Below are 20,171 nucleotides of genomic sequence, written 5' to 3' on the forward strand. Positions count from 1 at the left end.
ATGAAAACAGTTGTTCAAACAATTCAAATAGACTGTTTATTTTAAATTATAAATTCCACAAAAGTTATAGTAGATCCATAGATCCCCTACCAGTTATCATTCAAAATAAACACTTTTCAACAAAGTTGTGGATATTTTTAAATTTGAACTTTTATAGGTAAAATATTTCAATTAATAGATGAAAATTAAAAATATATTTGGAAAATGTAATAATCTTTGGCGAAAAAGCGCTGTACAGTAGCATTTGAAATTTGCGGTTAGCACGAATCAATTGTACCTAAAGTGTACTTTTATGGACATTTTTATTTTTCAAAAATCAACTTTTTCATAGGTGTACCGATATAATTTCCGGACATTTTAATTTTTGTCCGTAAGAATGACATTGATGATTTATATAAATTTAAATAAAAACCGGTAACATAAGTTGAATTTTGAAAATTAATTATTTGCATGCAAAAAAGAAAAAAAAACTATCTTAAAACAGGAAAAAGTAAAATTAATTGATTTTCAAAAGTTGTTTTTTTTTCTTCTACAAATTCTATCTGCTTCCTATGCAAGAGAAAAAACATCACGGAATCGTTTCCAATACATAAAATAAAACTTATTTGAATATAAATAAATATTTTCAAATTTGGATCGTGAATATTATAAAAAAGTAAGTTGAATTCACAAGTTAGATGCAAAATAAATGGTTGTCACCGTAAAAATAATCCGACAGAAAATTAAAAGAAAAAATGGCGGGAAATATTCAAGAAATTCTGCATAGACATTAAAATATATTTTAAACAAGTGAAATTGTTTGTGGCATTGCGAACAATAATGAAACTGCATTATGAGTGAAATGTATGACTCATATAAACCGACCTTCGTCTAATCCATTCAGTAATTTTTATTTAACATTTCACGGCGGCAATGTTTTTTTTTTTTTCAATTTCATTGATTTATTTCAAAATCTGGTTGATGATTAAAATTGTGATAAAAATAAAATCACAGTAAAAAAAATTGAAATGAATTCGTTATTCACTAAACGACCTCACAATAGTTCAATGGCAATGTTTCAAACCATTGTGTTGAATTTATTGGTGGCGCCAGTGTGTGCTCATCAAACTAAAATGTGTACTTTAGATTTGGAGATGCTCAATGGCATGCATTCTGCCATATTTCAGAAGAAGAAAAAAAAAACTAGCGCAGTCGTGCTTTTTCGATGAAACATTAACATTCATTATCTCATTATCAACATTATTTTTTTGTTCATCTGTGTAATACAGTGTGAATCTATTATTTGGTTTATTTATTATTATTCAAGCTGACTAAAGGTAAATTCTACGTTAAAATTCTTTGCTTATTAAAAACCGATGCGAACCGCATGTAAATCGGAGAAACATATTTTTTTAGAAAAAGTTATTTTTGTAGTGCGTATTCTCCGAAATGTGTGAAGCGTTGACGCCATTTTTATTCTACACCACCAATTAGTGTGAATATTGTTTTTGATGAATAGAAACGTTTTTAAAGTCTTTTTTTTATCTATTTTGGTTCAATAAAATCGTTACAATTTCATTTAAAATCAAAAAATCGTCAAACTATATTTTTTCTAACGAAAAGAATAGAAATTTAGCGAACGTTCAAAAGATATTTCTTCATTTGCCGAGAGTGCATGTGCATGTGTGTGTGTGCCTCATTTTATATAATGTCAATAATAGGCAACCATAACCAAACATATTCTTTTCAACTGAACTATATATGTTTTTTTTTTTCTATTTCATTGCAGTAATTAAAGACGATATGTCACGTTATCGTGAATGGGATTTGCAATGTAAAGTTTACGTTGGGAATCTCGGCTCTTCGGCGTCAAAACATGAAATTGAAAATGCATTCAGTAAATATGGCCCATTGAGAAATGTATGGGTTGCACGAAATCCACCCGGCTTTGCATTTGTCGAATTTGAAGATCGCCGTGATGCCGAAGACGCGGTCCGTGGTCTTGATGGATCGTAAGTTAAATAATACATTGAAAATAGTCAAAATATCTCAAAATTTTATATTATTTTCGATGATTGTAGACGTTGTTGTGGAACGAGAATTCGTGTAGAAATGTCATCCGGCCGATCACGACGAGATGATCGCAAACGAGGTGGTGGCGGCGGAGGCGGTGGTGGCCGTAATCGTTATAGGTATGTTTCAATATTATTTAAACTAATAATTTCTTAATATCGATTGAATATACGAAAACAAAAAAACATTTGTAGAAATCATTCATGGTAATGGAAGTATTTAAGTTTGAATTTTTGTTTCGTTTCGAATCAAAATATTTTCTCTATTAATTTTGTTGTTGTTGTCCTTTTCGAAAAAAAAAAACAATTCCATTTTTTATTTATTAATTTATTGAAATAATAATTAAATTATAATTGTTTGCTTCAAAATGAATATTCTGTGATGCGCGAAAGAACTTAAAATGTGATACGCTTTGTAGCAACATTTTCTTTTTATTCTCCCGTTTTTTTGTTCAATTTTTTTTTTGTTTATTCTTTATTTTCGTTTTATGATTAGCTCAAAATCATACACATGAAAATTGCAAAGCGTCAAAAAGTTCTTTCGACTGATAATTTCATTTTCTTGGTGTGATTTATTTTCAAGTGCCTACGTTTCAAACCAAATTGAAACAGGAAAATTTACTTGTACATCGTGACCCAATCGATACGATGTTGTACAATTGCAATGTGTTGTCAATGTAATTGTTGTTGCTCTTTTTTTAATAATTCAGATACATATACATATCTATGAATATATATTTTATTGATGATGAGTAAAAAAAACCATTGAATCGTGTGATGAGAATCATTTAATTATTTTATAAATTACGTTTGTTAAGTTGTTGGGACGTTTTTGTTTCGTTCTTTATAAAAACAAAACAAATTTTTTTGTATATTTAATTTTTTTTTAAAACACAACAAAAAACCCAAAACAAAAATTTATAAATTAAAATCGAGTGTGGTTATTTCAGGGTCTTAGCTTCTCTCATCTTGAATCATCACTTCAATCATACTACACATCCACTACTACTATCTACTACTCTATGTCTACAAACCGTATTATTCGCCATCTTCGTCTTTCTTCTTCCAATTCGTAGTTTTTGTCGGGATAAAATGGGCAAATCTCATCTCGACTTTGGATCGGCCAACAATTTTAATTTATTGTGCGTTCGCAAGCATTTTATCTTCACTTGAACCACATACACTTCCCAAGGGCCGAGCTACACAATCGCCCGTATATGGTTCATTTCTTTATCAGATCTGAAAGAATCGGTCAAACATTTTGGAAAAATGTGACGGACAGAGTTCAGACGGAATTTCGAATTCAAATGGAACAATATAGCACTTCGTTCGCACTGAACATTTGTTGTTGTTGTTGTTCTGATATGTTTATGCAGAGCAATTCAATTTAATCTACCCACTGACTGTGGATCAATCTTCAACATTTTATGGAGTTTTCACCAAATTTTCGACACTTCAATAAATTCCTGAAAGTAAAATCAAATTTCCATCATCGCTTAAGAGCTCCAATTTGGACCAGTCGATTATTTTTCAACCATCGTTTTGTATTACGACCATTTTTGTGTTTCGGAACATTCCCAGCTCACGAATTTAATGTTAGCCTTCATTAATGTAAAAATGTGATTCCTCACGAATGATGGTTCACGATAGCCATTGCACGATAGCGAACGCACACGCACGCGCACACACACACGTTTGATCACTTTTCAAACCACCGTCTGACACGTATGTGGGAATAGATGAAGTTGGTATAGAATAAGAAGAAGAAAGCCCTTTCCTATTCTCAACAATAAAATGCTTCCTGAAACGAAAAAAAAAAAACTCCAATAGAACAAAACAAAAAAATTTACCGAACCTGAGTTTAGAAAACCCAAAACAAAACAAAATATGGCACTGTTAAAAACACAAAACAAATGATATGATGTTTGTTGCTACTAAATTCATCCGCTGTGCTTCGACTGCCACAACGAGATCAAACCAAATAAAAAAATCCACAAAACAACCAACATCAAAAACTGCACGCCTTCATATCTAAAAAATATATAAAAAAAAACTATAACCCCGATCGCCAACGAAAACAAGTCAACCCATCATACACAGTGGCGTGATTCTTCTCTTCCATCAAAGCTTCTTCGCTTCCATCAAGCAGAAAACAAAATGCAACATTTTTCAGCCCTGCCGCTAAATATCAATTAAAAAACCAAAAACCGAACACATTTTTATGACAAATTAACTCAACATTTTCGGCGTCACAATGACCAGCAAACATCGCCTGCGCCAGATTCCGCTAAAGTGCTTTCACTCAACATAAACCAAAAAAAAAAATTTATGACACAACCACATCGAACTAACCAACATACACAAACACACACACAACCCACACACAAACTACGCGCATATTGAATTTAAAATCAAATAATCGATAAATAAACAGCCAACCAATCTGAATCTGCACGCACGCTTCACGTATTTAATATCGTAGGCACTTAAATCAGTCAAAAATCAGCAGCGCTCGAATTTCCAAAACCAAAAAATCCGGTCACACCTATTAAATGGTACTCCCAAAAAAAAATCGAAATGCCAATCTGCTCAGCTTCACACAATACACACACACATATATAACCCAATTTAAATTTTGAAAGAAAAAGACACACAATACGAATACCCGTTTAGAGTAGGATAGACATCTCAACCGTCTTGTAACTACTACTACCTCTGCTCAACAGCGAATAGAGTTGCCTCAAAATCACAAACCAATCAAAAGAACTAGTTTAAAAAAAACTTAAAATCCAAATATAACCAAAAAAAATCGACACTCCACACCGACCACCACATCGATCAACCACGTCATCGTTTAGTGGTTTGTTTATTCTTTCATTATTTAATTTTTACATTTTAATAAATTAAAATGCGAACAGAAAATATATCATACTATATATACTTTTAAATGCCAATTTTCCAAACAGTTTTTATCCATTTTTTTTTCAAAACAACTGAATTATCTGTTACCGTCGATTTATTGCTTGTTTTATATTAAACATTCAATTGGAAATTTCACGATTTTTTTAGAGGCAACAGAACGAATTTCAGAAAATATAATTTGAGTATTTCATTCAAAAAAAAAAATCGAATTGCGATTTCATAACCATAGTGCGCGATGTCACATCACAAAGCATCGCTCATTTTCGTAGAAATCGTAGATGAAAATCGCATTACAATCGCAAATATTGCTTTATTCGGTAAATGGAATAAAGCGTTCAATTGATTGTATTGTACAATATTCTGAACACAAAAATAAATAAATTGAAATGTTTGAATAAAAAAAATGAAGAAATTGGCAGAAGAAATGCAAATATTTGAAGAAGAAAAATATGGTAAATTTTCGGATTCGAATTTTGCCCCGTTGAAATTTCCAATTTAATGTTAAACATAAATTTCAAAATGACAAACAAAAAAAAATCGATCTATATTTAAAGAAGTGTTTTTCCACTCAGAATAGATGGAAAAAGCTACACTTCTTTAAATATATTCGTTTTGGCAACCAAAAAAAAAAGTAAATCATGAAGTGTGTATATTGTTAGGGATAAATTAAAAACGTAATCAATTGAATTTTCGTTTCCAGAACATTTTAGCTTTTTTTCTGTGCATAGTCAGTGTAGTAAATAGATAAATTTTTAGATTGTAATTTTTAAAAAACTGAAAACATAGATTTTTTTTGTATATTTTATTTTCAGTTAGGAGAAGGAACGAACCATCCTTCTGCCATATTGTTCTATTACTTATTTGTTTATTTATTTATTTCAAATGTTTCTTCAATAATGTTTAACTAAAATTGATTTGTTTGCTTTACGATTCACAGATCACGTTCACCCCGGCGCACCCGATCACGCTCTCGTAGCTTGTCACGTGATAGACGCAGTCGATCCGACTCACGTGATCGCTATTAGAAAACAGACACATAAAAACTCGATCAAATTTGCACTTGGTTTTTGCTAATTACAAAGAAAGAACACAAACACTTCGGTTTTAACTCAACTTTTATTTTTTTTAACGGAGCGATAAAATAGAAAGGTGGAAAGAGACAAAAACAGAGTTACAAAATTATATCGACATACATTTTCCATGTCATTTTATTCAGTTGTTCATATTTAATTTCCTTATTACATCTTCTTTTTTTTTCACTTGTAGAATTACGCAGAATTCAAAAATAACATTTAAATTTAGTTAACCAGAGTTACAAGTTTTTTTTTCTGAACGAAAATCACAAGATATACATATATTCAATAAAACTAGATATTAAAAAAAGATCAAATAAAATTCAGCGTAGTTTCTTTTTTTAGCGTTTACAAATTTGTGGCAGCAACACAGTTGGGTGCAGAATGCAAAAATCTTGTATTTGTTTCAGATATTTTCAATAATTCGAAAAAAATAAGGTGAGTAAAAACAACGTTTCCCAAAAAAACTTTTTCCTGAAGAGTCTAAATTTCGGAGCAACATCTCTTCTCGAAATACCAATTTCACGTCATTCAAATTGCCGAGTGGTTGCAGGTTGCACAGATACGACAAAAATAGGATTTTAAATAGGAAGGTTGTCTCTTGAATTTAAACAATTTCATTAAGATAAAGAATATTATAGCGTTTTTTAACGTTGTTCTGCTCTTCGTCTTTACAATCGAAGCCGGTTAATTTCAGTGCTTCTTTATTTTAAAGTTTTTCGAAGTTTTTTTTTATATCTGTATTATTCAAGAAACAATTCTTGAAAAAAGACTTGTGAAACAAGTTAAGCGCTGAAAAATGTATAAATAATAAAAAAGAAATTCTACAATTATTCTTTTTTATTTCCTTGGTAAATTTAATTTTTTTCTATCTCAATGACACAAATATATTTTAAAGCCACAATTGGCGTATGGTATCAAACTTAATTTTATATCAGTTAATCGACCTCAACGGGCACCCGTTTTTTATTGTACTAACGAGCAAGTTATAGATAAAGCCACAGGTGCATACCAATTCAAGATTATTTCCTTCTTTAATGGCTTAATAGAAATTAAAACTAATTAATTGAAAATATCTGGTGACGATGTATCTATTGTATCTAGTGTGGCAGCACTATTAATATTTGGCGTTTGATTTGCATCGATGGCATCCATTTCATCTTCTTCCTCTTCTTCGTCACGACTTTCTGAATCTTCACTGTCATCGTTTCCAGCTACACACGGAAAGGATTAGAATAAAAGAATAAATTAATTTGATGCATTTTCTCGGAACATTTATTTACACCTCAACAATGGGAGGTGTAAGACGTTTATACATAGAAATTGTATGAGTTACCTTCATCGTCCGTATCAGCACCATCAGGGCCTGATGGTGGCACTTTTCCAAACGGTGCAAGATCGAATGCAGTTTGTTGAATTGATTTAAGCTACTCAAAAAATTCAATACATTACCCACATGAATAGTAGTAGCAGAAAATAACATATGAATCTTACCCATGCAACATGCTCCTTTTCAATTTCCCGTAATTCAGATTCCTCGTCACATGGTGTATCGGCATCTATGCAAATACTACTTCCAACTGTTGGTCTGAGTGAAGGAAACATTGGTATCATCGACATGATTTTTGACTTTTGTTTCTATCGAATGTCCAATTATTGTTGTTTGTGGTATTTTCTTTCAATATTGTTATACTGAGCTTCGTTTCATTGAATAAACGTTGATTCACAAATATTGACAAACAAAATAAATTTGACAGCTTAAATAAAGTATGCGACTTCATATTCTAGTACTTGGTCGCATTCAAGGCCGTTTGCATATTCATGAAATACCATTGTCAATCGTACTTTATTTAAGCGATTGTATGTATTTAAGTGACATACAATTTTCTTGATTTTAATCGTTGCATTTAATGCAAATGTCTTCTGTTTTTGTTTTTTAATAAAGAGTGAAAAATTTCAAGTCAAAAGATATTTGTTTACCAAATTTTCTAAATATTGGGATTAAAACTTAATAACGGGAATTTGACGCTAGTTGTCACTACTTGTAATTGTGTCGTAGTATATCAATGAAATATATGTCATTTGAAAGTGTCATTCAACAGCTGTCAAAACAGTAAAAACAAATATTTTATCTTGAGCAGACGTTTTTTTTTTTCAACTATGGAAAATTTTGAAAACTGGAGAAAAGAACAGCATTTGCGGGAAGTTTTACTCAGCTATTTTTTCGCAAAGAAAACTGCTGCTGACAGTCATAATTTGCTTGTGAAAACCTATGGCAAAAATGCTCTATCGGAAACACGGTGTTACGAATGGTTTCAACGCTTTGAAAGTAATGATTTTGATATCAGTGACAAAGAACGCCCAGGTCAGCCGAAAAAGTTTGAAGATGAAGAATTGGATACATTACTTGGAGAGACGTTGGAAGACGATTTTTCACGTGCGAACAGCTGCTCCAAAGACAGAAAAGGAAAGAAAAGAAAAATCTTCGAAAACACTTCGGATGAAGGTGAAAAAGGGCGAAAAAAAAAATCTTCGAAAACACTTCGGATGAAGGTGAAAAAGGGCGCCAAATTTAAATAAAATATTGAGCTAATAACTCATGAGTCAACAAAATATCGGATATTGAATAAAAAACCGTCTTCGATTTACTTTCGCATTGAATTTTTCATTTATTTAAAACAATATAAAGCACATATCTGTTTTTTTTAATGTGTTCTTTGTGTTTGTTTTGTATGTACTAGAAGAATTGGTACTAAATTTCTTTTGGTTTCATAAATTTTTGTTTTCAGTTAGCACATAAATTCTGACAGTGTTTTGTGTAATAATAAATTAATTTTCTTGTATTGATTTAACGATACAATAATTTTATGTTTTGTTTTTATCTTAGATGTATTCCATTTTTTGGTTTAGTTTTTCAGAGAAACATTTTGAATAAATTTGTGAAGAAAAAACGAACAAAAAAAATGTGATAAAAATTGTTAAACAAGATGGTCTTTGTTATTAATTAATTAATTTTTTGTTTGAGTATATCACTTAATTTAATTCTTTATGTGGGAGGGGATGGCTGTGAATAAGGATTAAGGAGAAAATAGTTTTCTTTTTCTTTAAAGGTCAATTGTTTTGTTGAATTTTATGCAATTTTGCAGTAACGGTTTTGATAGACAGACTTTTAATTTTAAAAAAATACATGTAGCTATCAATTTATATCGCCCGCAATTTCATTCCGTCATTCAAATGACACGTGATTGAGGTGTTTCGATAATATATCATAATAATATAATAAATCATAATTATTTTAAAAATAAATTTCAATGAAACTGTGTTTGTCTTTTTGTGTTTTGATTAAGTTCGCCTTATTCAAAAATTGGTTGCACTATTTCCAATTCTTTTTGTTTATATACATTCCGTTATTGATTCTTTCTATTTCATTCTAGTTGAATATTCTTCATCATTTTTTATTTCAGTCCAAAAAATGTAAACCTACATCAATTTTCATTTGGCTTTGAGTTATATTTTATATAATTCAAAAAAAAAAAAAAAAAAAATCCCGAAAAAAGTATGGGAACATCGATAAAATGTTTCTGTTCTAGGTAAAAATCAGACAATATATTGAACTAACTGCTCAGTTGGGCTGACAGTACGTTAGCCAGCTAAATGGGATAAAACAATAGACGTTAATGTTTTAATGATGAATCACTTCTCTTGTTTTAATAGAAGTGATTGTTCATTATAACAATAACTTCTAATGTTTCAGCTCATTTAGCTGGCTAACGTACTGTCAGCTCAACTGACCAGTTAATTCAATATATTGTCTGGTAAAAATAGACAAAAAATGTCGAATGAATTGAATTGAGATGGAAATGAACAACATTATGAATATTATACTAACAAATTGACTGCAATGAATGGCATATTGATTTGAAAGGTTGATTTCATGATAATGAAATAGATCAAGTCTTTGTTCGTTCAGAAAAAAAATTGTTGTCTTTAAAAACATACCCGTACAATGTTTAATTAAAAATATAAGTGTTTTTTTTTTCGGTTTTCTTTACAAAATGATTGCCGAAATCACATTTGGCCCATTGTTGTTCTAATATTTTTTTCTCACAAAATTACTATTGTATATTTATCGTTGATGAAAACATTTATGAAATAAGTATGCTGAATGAATCAAGGAAACCATTTTTGTCGATAATAATGAAATCGATTTGAGTACTGGATTTCTTTTGCTATGAAAATGTGCATTTTCATTTCTTTGGAGCGGGAAAATAGGAAAGTCAAGGGGTTGAAAGGACGGTTTATGATTAAATTTGATACGTTCAAAGGCGCAGATATTCTTCGTTTTATTTTTCTTTCACAATTTGTTTCAATCGAAGCTTTAACGAGTACTATCGTTTCTATCATGGCAACTAAATAAATTTCAATCATCATTTTGACGATTAAAGTCTATGATGAAAGTTAGTTTTTCACCAAAAAAAATGTATATCCTCGCAACAGCTCGATAAAAAAAATGGTCGGAAAAGAAATTGTTTGAAAAGAGATCGCTGCTATATATCGTGCTTTCATTTCAGTTTTTATAATTTTCTACGTCTTCAATAATTATTTATTTTAATTCGAACTAACAATTGGCAAAGTTATTTGTTGTTCTTTCTGTTCAATGTTTCTCTTTTCTTTTATTTTGGTGAGAACGAATTGATTTTGGATTATATTTAGTGCTTTTTAATTTGTTTGCTTCGATTTTTTTTAAATATTACAATACATTTAGATTAGAAAGTGGATTTTCATTTTTTTTTAATTTCATTTTAAATTAGAACTCTCATTTGTTTCGAAATAGAATTCAATAATTGCTTACAATCAGTCGAAAATATTCTATACATGTATTTTTTTTTGTTTCTTTTCATCGTACTGACAATGTCTCTCAGTACAATTGCTAATGAATGAGTTTTGTTGAATGATGCAAAAAAAGGTAAATGAATTATGACACACACATACATCCATCGTTACAAATCCACTTGTGAATACGTGAATGATTTACTAAATGAGTGTGATGATACATTGGCGATGAAATTTTAGAATTGGCATTTTCTTTATATTTTAAGCTTTTAAAAATAGAAACAATCAAATCCAGTCAGCAGAAGGCTCTCTATTGCTTATGAGTGGAAGTTGTGATAAAAATATTGTTTCTGATTAGATTTTTTTTCCACTCCTTATTTGATTTTTAATACAACTGTTTTTAGATGAGAATAAAGAAAAAAAAGGTGAATGTGTTCACAATATTTGTCATCGTTTTCACCTTGGATTACAATACAATAAGGTTTCTTCTTCTTTTGTTCAATTCATTTCAATTTTATTTTTGCATTTTTTGCCATCTTTTTCCATTGAAATCTATCATTATTTGTATTCGATTCAATTAGATATTGTACTGAAAACCATTGCATACATACCCATAAATATCATTTTCAATTCAGGTCATATAACATAATCATAGGTTCAATTTATATATTGCAATTAAGCCAGAACATTTAACACATTCAACGCATTTGGTTTTATTTCAAACCAATCATAACTTTATTCTTGCAATTTTAATTTTACGGGCACAGCATTTGCAGAAATATTAGCCACATTTTGACTTTATACAAGCAGATATTTAAAAAAAAAAAACATGTTGGACGAAAAATCTTCCAAGATTTATAGTTTTTATTAACTCCATTAAATACTTTAGCCCATCTTGGAGTAAAAGGAGCTCAATCAAACAAAGAATTTTCCAAAAGTTGAAGTTATATGTTACAATGTGAGTATTTATTGTAGTGTTTTTTAAATTTTGACCCGATCGTAAGGTACTTGTCAATCATAAGCATGCAATTTGTTTAAACTCATTTCATCAAGTCTTTTATTCCATTTCGAAAGTCTATGGAACTTTTCTTAACTTTAAAAAATTCCAAATGATAACATGTTGGCTTCCACGTTATGGTGAGCACACAGTAGATTTCTTCAACCATCAAAAGAGTTCAAGAGTTTTCAAAAAATATTTCTATGGATAACAAATGTTTAAACATGAATTTAATCACAAACTCTTTCAGATACTGAAATCAATAAACTGCAAAGTTGTCCTTGAAATTTCCTGTACTCATAGAAAATACGACAATTTCGTTTTTCGATTATATCATGTTTTATATGTTAGTTTTATTCTGTCCTATTTCAAACAGAAAAAAATGCTAAATCCTCCAAAAGGTTTGATCGATTGATTGGTATGTGTGTGGGGGTCGAGTGGAAAAATATACAGGTTAAATTGCAATATAAAATCTCTCATCAACAGTGATTTACACTCGAATTTGTTCTTCTTTTTTTTAATCAAACGACTATAGAAGTCAATAATATTTCGCATTTTCTCTGATTTCCTTTACATTTTTCTCTATCTGCAATCCATTTTTGCAAAATGTTTCAATTTTTCCATTATGTTCACTTTTAAATCGGTATGTGTGTGAGTGCATTTTTACTACATTCCAAAAAATCCATTCTTCTTCTTCAGTTATTTTTGGTTGGAATTTCATTTGTATTTTGGTAAATTTATTTTCAATATTCATTTTTGTTCACTTTAAATATTTGTTTTTTTAAATATATATTTATATATACTCAGATCGCTTAAGGACTGGACAATCTAAACTACAAATTTAAACATCTATTTTTTTAGCATTTTTGTTTTCATCTGTTTTCACTTAAACATGGATTTTCAGTAATAAATTATTATTTATTATTATTATTAATATTAATGAATTTTTTAAATAAATAATTTCAGACTAGTAATCCAAATATCACGATAATTCTTGAGAGAACTGTGTTTCAAGGGTGGGACGTCGTGTTGGTTGACGTGGTTGTGTACGCATCGGTGGGGGTCCCGGACCATAACCAGCTGCATATAATTGCGGACATGAATCTTTGATCAGTTCTTGAGTTTCACGGATTTGTCGCTGTACTTGCGGATTTAGGCGCTGTACACTGATTGCTGGCGGAAAACGCGGCTCGGGCTGCATTTGCGGAACCTGTACATTTACAAAAATACACGCACAATTATTATGATTGTCTTTCAATTTGTTGCATTTTATATCAAGTTTTGTAGAAGAAAAAAAAATGTATTTTATCTAATGTCAGCATAGCTTCTGACCAGTGAACCAAATAATTCAAAGAGTTCGAATAACGGATTTCAATTAAAAATTCAGTCAACTATTTTCGAATTACTATCGAGCTCTTCATCAAATAAATTTGGCACAAGAATAGTGTTGTTTAAGTGTGTTTTGGATAATTTTTTCGCATTTTTTAACGCATAGAATTGAAATAAAAATGTACACATGTTGTTGATGATGTGTATATTTTACCTGCATTGGATGTAAAACATCGTTAAAGTATGAAGTTTGAGGTGCTGAGTGTGTATAATATGAAATTGGAACATGTTGTGGTAACATGTTACCTACAATATTGGGATTATTTGTGGCGATGCCAACATTTGTGTTGGCAACATTGACGGTGGCAGGTCTTTGTCGGTTACTCGCATTCATGGCACTTAAGCGAACTGATGCAATACCACATTGCTGTTGCTGAAGTTGATGTTGTTGTTGTAGTTGGAGTTGTTGCTGGTCTTGAGGCCTGAACGTAAAAAAATGCATATTCGAGTAAAAGCAAATGCCAAAAATGTTATTTAATTAAACAAATACCTCATAGCGGTTTGACGAACGGGCGTTCCTTGCAGTGATCTACTTGCTGACGAACATAGCGATGATGCCGTTAAACTGGCCGATTCCCAATGTTGAACTAACGCATTTAGGCGCGCTTCTTCTAGTGCCATTTCGGTTTCACTCGATGAATCATAATCAGGACCCTATCGAAAGGAGGCAAATCCAAAAAACATTTATGTTATTTTTCGCATTTATAAATTCGAACCATGGTCACATTTTACATACGTCTTCGATCTTTTGGTCCAACATTCGAAAAAAGTTCTGTTGGCTGGACGAAATCTCTCTGTGAAAATTGAATGGAGACACAAAAATTGTTGAATTATTCCATAAAACGATTGAATGTTTTGAATGTGTAATGCATTATAAAAACATGATATTTACTGGCTTTGCAGCAATGACAAATTTTTTGCGCGTAACAGTGATATGGAAATTTCATTATTTGGCTGCTCTGGAGATCCTTGTTCATCTGACAATGTATCATCTTCAATTCGTTCTTTGTCCTTGTTTATCTCTTTTTCATTTTCATTGGAAATATGTCCCTCTTCTTCGTCCGCATCAGCGTCTGGATCAGCTGAATCGAGAAAAAAAATGGAATGAATTAATAATATTATTAATTACAATCGCAAAGAGAGGCGTAATTAAATATTCTCAAAATGCCGGTTCGAATTAAATATGGTTTTTTGTTTGTTTCTATCATTCATTCATTCGCATTTCCATTGCATGTTTGCTGCAGAAAGTTTGAATAACACACACCCACGCACATATATATACGCGCGCTCACTCACAAAATTGTGAAAATAGTATGCAGAGTGCGAGTTTTGCTGCAGAATTGGAGCAATAAAGTTTTTGAAAATTGGATTGACAATGAATGTGTCTATGTTGCCATGTTTGTGTTTTGCTACTTGAGGCTCTTCATTCCATTGCTACATGTTTTTTTTCTTCTTCATCTTCGGCTGCTGCAGCTTCTTTGCAGCACGTAAAACGCAATGTACACTTCATCACTGTGCATACATGCACCATAGGCTTTTCATCATTGATGTGCAATGGAATGAAATGAAGATATTTTTATTCACTCAACTCATTCATACAATGCGAAGTCAGTGTGATGGCTCGACGATGCTGCAAAGCAATGTCATTTCATGTTGTTGTTGTCGTTGTCGTCGTCGTCCTTTTTTACTCTTTTTCATTTTGAAAAGCAAATGCATATTCATGGGATTTCAGCTCGAAATGCTTTATCAATCAAGCATCTTATTATGATGTGCCCTCTTGTTTTAGATATTGCACGTCTCGTTTTTCTCAAGTGCATATCCACCATCACCACCACCGTCGCCGCCGACGACGACTACAACAAAGTTTCCAACGTTATTATAGCTCTCTCTAGCCTATGTTGAATTGGCAAAATATGAATTCATCGTCTTGTTTATAAATTATTCAACTCGCTGTGAGTTGGTATGCGTCCCTCTCTTGTCTCTTTCACACGTAAATTGGCACATCCGGAATCACTTAGGTCGTTTATAACGAGAAAATCATTCGAGGGGATAAAAATGTCGAGAGAACATCATTCTTTTGCAAAATGAAGAAAAACAAAAACGGCAACAACGTCGGAAATGTGCACGCAAATATATGAACAAATATACTTTACTTTTCTCTCCCTTTCTCTTTCTGGGACTTTTTTGATTTTACATTTACGGCTTATCACCACTGACTCGGAATTTCTTGATATATATAATTTTTTTTTCTTCAAATAGTTGTGACAGAAAAAATTCTCTTTTTGTCCCTTTTTTGTTGCTATTGTGAGCGTATGTGTGATGTGTGTGTTTGTTTGTTTTGCAGCGCAAAATTAAAAGAAGCAACGATACAAAATTAAAATGAAATTATCTCTTTATGTATTATACACTTACTGTGTCCGCTTTTCTTTCCATTTGTTTTGCTTTTCGATTTTCTCGGGTACAAATGTATTTTACTTTGACCACATCCCATAACTGACTACGTCTCTGTGCTCCTTTTAGTTCCGTTAACTATTGCTGTGTATATATTTACTTGATTATTATTATTGTTTGTTGATGTATGTTATAAAATTCAATAGATTCAGTTCAATTTACACTCAATCATTCACACAAGATTTTTATTTTTCATCGCACATTCAAAATGAAATGTTTCAAAAGGCGATATCTTCGATCTGACAGTTTTGTGACTGTTGTCTCTTTTTTTCGGTTTGCTATTACATTTGAAAATTTAAATTTATTTCACGATTTCATCTTTCGGCAAATTGATCTGCGAATAGACAAATTGAATAGACATTTGATTTTCAATTATTGGTACGTATTAATTTGGACATTTTCATTCGATTTATAGCGCGTAGGTGTGTCAAATTAGGAAATGTCCATCGTTTAATATCGATTTTTTTTCAGATATATAAATTGCTTGTAATGATTCAATCTGCCCGAAAAAGGTGATGAATGTAATCAAAAATCGAATTGAGTTAACCCCATGTATTTACAGTTATTGTTCGTTATCAACAGTGCCTGCAACATGTTGCCCCATTTCTGAACATTAACAAAGGGCATGTGATGATTTATGTGATATTGGCATTTGATTTTAATCAACATTTCGAGACGAACCACATCGAAATTGCTTTCAGACAACAATCAAACGAAAAAAATAAAAATAAAATCAATGAACTTTCGGTCAAAAATATCGTAGAGTACTATTTTCGTTTAACAATGTGCAGAATCACGTCATGGATAAAAGCGTTGTAAGCACACGCCATCTATGACCATTATTAAATAAATTTCTAGTTTATATGTGCCAAGCCAATAATTTCTAACTTAAAATATATACAAGTTTCAATCTTTCCACTGTGATTACAGCACATTTATACAGTGGAGCCCATAATCTTGTAAGTATTTTTGACTATAAGTCACCAATGACCACTGAACTATCTGAACTCGTATTTTGTTGCAAAATAACAGATCCATATATATATAGGAAGGGAAAAGGATAAAAATCGCATACATAGTGCAGTTAGTTATTGCATCAGAGTCAAGAATGTCATACAACAATTGTAAATCGCGTAAAACGGAAGTTTAAATCAGATAATCCTTTCATTTGTCATTTACTATATAAATTGTAAAGGATCTCTTTTCATATCGTTCGCTGTATTGTCTCGCGACAATGAAAATCGAGTGAACCAATTGACTTTTGTTGGCCCCAACCAAGTCTCACTCTCTCCACCTCTTAGTATCTCTCTGTCTCTATTCTAATGCGATTAATGATCTTGTCGTAAACACATTTTTCTATCATATTCTCAATCATTCACTCATTCGATACAAAAACACACCGCAAACATAATACTGAATGTATACAATACGTATATCAAATAAAAATATATTATATATTATGCATCTATTTTTAGTATGGCTTTTTGTTTTGAAATAAAAATATATATAAAAAATAGAAATCAAATCACACACACACAAAATAGCACACAAATAAAATAGAGAGTTTAACGAAAATAATGAAATTAAACAAGAGCGCGTATATATATAGGAGTCCCATTATCCACACACATATATGACATGAACCATTGGTTACGCGCGCGCGAAAACGAGAGAGCGCGAGTATAATATCATCGTTATGTCGCGTGTATGGCGCATATATAAAACCGTGTCTTTCTATCTCTCTTCTGTTCTATGTTCTTATTGGGGGGATTCCGTTCGATTATCAGAGATATGCATTCGATATAAAAACTTTTCAGAAAATGTTACTGTATGTGCTGTGTATTGTCAAAGAGAGGAAAAATGTTTCGTACAACAACTTTTTTTCTTCTTCTTTTACTTTTATTCGCATCATCTACTTATTCGTTTTCTCGGTGTCACTGTTTAATGGAACGAAATTGTACACTAGAATTTGATGTGGTCATTTTTATACACTTGATTTTTCCTTGTATATTAAGGATAATGATTCAAAAAGGTAATTTTTCTTTGCACTCTATCTCGTGATAGAGCTGGATTGCTTACTGTAGCTACTCAATTTTGTCTATTCACAGCGTCAAATGCCTTTTGATTACAGAGGGTGCAATTTTCACCATCCGTCAAACATTCACATATATAATATACACACACATAATAATCCACACTTTCGAAGCAGGAAAAAATCGAAATGAAACACACTTTTTGCTGATTACACTAATTGCATTTTTGTCGATGTTTGTTTCATTTACAACCATTTGCTCTTTTATCATCTTTCTTTCGCTTTATTTTCTATTCACATCGATTTCTCATTTCAAACATTTACTTTTTTTTCTCTCTCTCTCTCTCTCTCTCACACGTCATTTTCTTCTTATTTGTACACTTCACTTAATCAAATGATTATGTTCATTTTCGTTTGAAGACTACCGAGACGAAAAATCCTCACCGATAAAGAACAAGTCAGATATATGTATATAAAAAAATGTTATGAATTAAATATATACGTACTTGCGACCGATTTCGTTTAACTGCAAATATTTATTGAATGTATGAAGTGCCGTTGAGCGAATAAGCAAGAGCAACACAGCGAAGAAGAAGAAAAAAAATAAAATAAAATTCTTTTCTTAAGAAAATTTATCTTCTGAATAGATTTTTACGCAGATTCATAACCGAATATCACCACACAATAACTGAAAACTGATATTTAAACAAACTAAAAACGACAACAACTGAAAACAGCAGCAACACCACCACCACCACAAGCAGTAGCAGAAGACGAAGAGAAGAGAAAAAAAAAACAGTTAATATATATTGAAAAATTTTACTGGTTCAACGGATTAGAGATTTATTTGATTTTTCTTTCACTCTATCGTAATTATTTTCTTCTTTTTCTCTCTTTCTCTCTCTTTTGATTCCTTTCGTGTACACTTTAATATACAATTCTACTTTGCGTTTATTCTGTGGAGTTTTTGTGTGTGCGAAACGATATCAACATGATTCTCGAAGGAAAACTGAAAATGCGAAGAGTCGCGATGTGAAAAGGGCTTATTCGAGCCAGCGTAAAAGAAGAAAATTGTAGTAGCAATACATACAAACAAACAAGTTCATATATTTTGTATCGAATGAAAAAGGATGGCGTTAAGAGTAAGCATGCGTTGAATAGAGAACGATGTACAACGATGAAATAGACGCCTTTCAATATATACATATGTATTTTCAATAAAAAAATAAAATAAAATTTCGCTTCGTGTGTTCGTTTCACTTCTGATAAAATATACGCGCGCGGACGAAACAGACGACACACCGAATGTAATGATATGAAGGAAAAGTTGCTGCTAAAGAGCTTGCGTACACATTGATTTGGGAAAATTCGCTCGTTTATCTATCTTCTTGTTGTGCGAGCGCAACTGCTTTCCCAACTGAGCGAATGAGTAAGTTAGTTTTTGTGTGTGCGTTTGTGTGTATGTGTGTAAGACCAAGGAAAGCGACAACAAATGGTGTGCACATTATATGAGCCTCGTGTGTATTGTTAACCACATACACACACACTCCGTATGTTTCAAAGCACTAGCCAAGTGTCATCGTACATACTACCAAGGGTTTTTCACATTGTCGACATTTTTTTGCGTATCATTGTGCGTACACATGACAAAAAGAGAAAGAGAGAGCGAGTGATAACTCGCTGTTTACCTTGTGTGCTTTGTTTTCTTTTTCATTTCTCTTTGAGTGTGAAAAAAAAACTGTATGCTACGGCGCTTCGTTCCTTTTTTTATTGTTAATAATTACTTATTGAATTTGGATGTACATAAATGCTTAGGCACGTTCAATACACAAAAAGATCGATCGGTTGATTGAAAACAGTTTCGAAAATCTCGACCGACGCACACGTTTTTCTTTTTGGTCCTCATTTTCCTTGTGATGATGAATCACATTGACTAAAGGCACAACAATTTTAACCGAAAGCCTTAAGACAGTTGGATTAAATTATCATCCCCATATGAAAAAAAAAAAGATTAATTTTTTTCTCTTCCACTTACCGGGTGTTTATTTGTGCAATTGAAAAAAATAACTGACAAATATGCTGTAATTTTAGCCAAAAAAAAGTGTTGATTCATTTGTCAATTCATTTAAACTACAATCGTTGATTTCAGAAACGACGATTTATCGAAACGTCAATTTATTTGATTGCATAAATATCAAATTAAAAACAAAAAATAATAATAATATGGGAATATCTCTTATGTTGGAATAACACATATACTCGAATTGGAAACACTGTGCGATGTCATTTTTACTTTTCACTTTGCCGAACACAAACAAAGTACAAATGTACTTAATACACGAAAAGCAGAAAAATGATTGACATTTGAGTACTTAAACCTCAAATTACTTTCTACTTTATTCATTTTGATTAACGATGGTGTA

General features: G+C 31.4%; 3 protein-coding genes across 6 annotated transcripts; 1 reads left to right on the forward strand and 2 right to left on the reverse strand.

The window, feature by feature from the left end:
* The first annotated feature begins 1,177 nt into the window (after positions 1-1,177).
* LOC116352291 (RNA-binding protein 1) lies at positions 1,178-6,284 on the forward strand. 2 transcript variants are annotated; one of them, XR_004202279.1, is made up of 5 exons: positions 1,178-1,316; positions 1,769-1,991; positions 2,061-2,171; positions 3,002-4,911; positions 5,911-6,284. XR_004202279.1 is itself a non-coding variant. In XM_031784776.1 (4 exons), exons 2-4 carry the CDS (start codon positions 1,783-1,785, stop codon positions 5,996-5,998), a joined length of 408 nt encoding a protein of 135 aa, XP_031640636.1. In that variant the 5' UTR covers positions 1,182-1,316; positions 1,769-1,782; the 3' UTR covers positions 5,999-6,284. The 2 variants fall into 2 exon arrangements, 1 of the variants encoding a protein (XP_031640636.1); XM_031784776.1 differs by lacking the exon at positions 3,002-4,911 and having other exon boundaries at positions 1,182-1,316.
* A 587-nt stretch (positions 6,285-6,871) lies between these two features.
* LOC116352538 (anaphase-promoting complex subunit 15) lies at positions 6,872-7,800 on the reverse strand. Its single transcript, XM_031785219.1, has 3 exons — positions 7,541-7,800; positions 7,383-7,473; positions 6,872-7,260 (listed from the first exon to the last, which is right to left on the reverse strand). The coding sequence occupies exons 1-3, from the start codon at positions 7,664-7,666 to the stop codon at positions 7,109-7,111; spliced, it is 369 nt and encodes a 122-aa protein (XP_031641079.1). The 5' UTR covers positions 7,667-7,800; the 3' UTR covers positions 6,872-7,108.
* Positions 7,801-9,927: 2,127 nt separating this feature from the next.
* On the reverse strand, positions 9,928-20,025 carry LOC116352239. 3 transcript variants are annotated; one of them, XM_031784668.1, is made up of 8 exons: positions 19,784-20,025; positions 18,255-18,274; positions 15,678-15,800; positions 14,158-14,347; positions 14,002-14,059; positions 13,756-13,919; positions 13,420-13,687; positions 9,928-13,086 (listed from the first exon to the last, which is right to left on the reverse strand). In XM_031784668.1, exons 3-8 carry the CDS (start codon positions 15,754-15,756, stop codon positions 12,859-12,861), a joined length of 987 nt encoding a protein of 328 aa, XP_031640528.1. In that variant the 5' UTR covers positions 15,757-15,800; positions 18,255-18,274; positions 19,784-20,025; the 3' UTR covers positions 9,928-12,858. The 3 variants fall into 3 exon arrangements, with proteins under 3 accessions (XP_031640528.1, XP_031640529.1, XP_031640530.1); XM_031784669.1 differs by lacking the exon at positions 18,255-18,274; XM_031784670.1 differs by lacking the exons at positions 18,255-18,274; positions 19,784-20,025 and adding an exon at positions 17,949-17,973.
* Between the last annotated feature and the right edge of the window lie 146 nt (positions 20,026-20,171).

Source organism: Contarinia nasturtii, unplaced genomic scaffold (genome assembly GCF_009176525.2).
Source record: "Contarinia nasturtii isolate CC-2019 unplaced genomic scaffold, AAFC_CNas_1.1 Cnas_scaffold_187, whole genome shotgun sequence".
NCBI lineage: Eukaryota > Metazoa > Arthropoda > Insecta > Diptera > Cecidomyiidae > Contarinia > Contarinia nasturtii.

What these genes read in the sequence shown, in the direction of transcription:
- LOC116352291 (XM_031784776.1), top strand. Translation starts at nt 1,783, where the DNA reads ATGTCACGTTATCGTGAATGGGATTTGCAATGTAAAGTTTACGTTGGG. An exon ending in GTCCGTGGTCTTGATGGATC is followed by an intron (nt 1,992 to 2,060) that starts GTAAGTTAAATA and finishes CGATGATTGTAG; the next exon opens with ACGTTGTTGTGGAACGAGAA. An exon ending in GGTGGCCGTAATCGTTATAG is followed by an intron (nt 2,172 to 5,910) that starts GTATGTTTCAAT and finishes TACGATTCACAG; the next exon opens with ATCACGTTCACCCCGGCGCA.
- LOC116352538 (XM_031785219.1), bottom strand. Translation starts at nt 7,666, where the DNA reads ATGTCGATGATACCAATGTTTCCTTCACTCAGACCAACAGTTGGAAGT. An exon ending in AAAAGGAGCATGTTGCATGG is followed by an intron (nt 7,474 to 7,540) that starts GTAAGATTCATA and finishes TTTTTTGAGTAG; the next exon opens with CTTAAATCAATTCAACAAAC. An exon ending in TGCTGATACGGACGATGAAG is followed by an intron (nt 7,261 to 7,382) that starts GTAACTCATACA and finishes TTCCGTGTGTAG; the next exon opens with CTGGAAACGATGACAGTGAA.
- LOC116352239 (XM_031784669.1), bottom strand. Translation starts at nt 15,756, where the DNA reads ATGGGATGTGGTCAAAGTAAAATACATTTGTACCCGAGAAAATCGAAA. An exon ending in GTTCGTCAAACCGCTATGAG is followed by an intron (nt 13,688 to 13,755) that starts GTATTTGTTTAA and finishes TTTTACGTTCAG; the next exon opens with GCCTCAAGACCAGCAACAAC. An exon ending in ATGTTTTACATCCAATGCAG is followed by an intron (nt 13,087 to 13,419) that starts GTAAAATATACA and finishes GTAAATGTACAG; the next exon opens with GTTCCGCAAATGCAGCCCGA.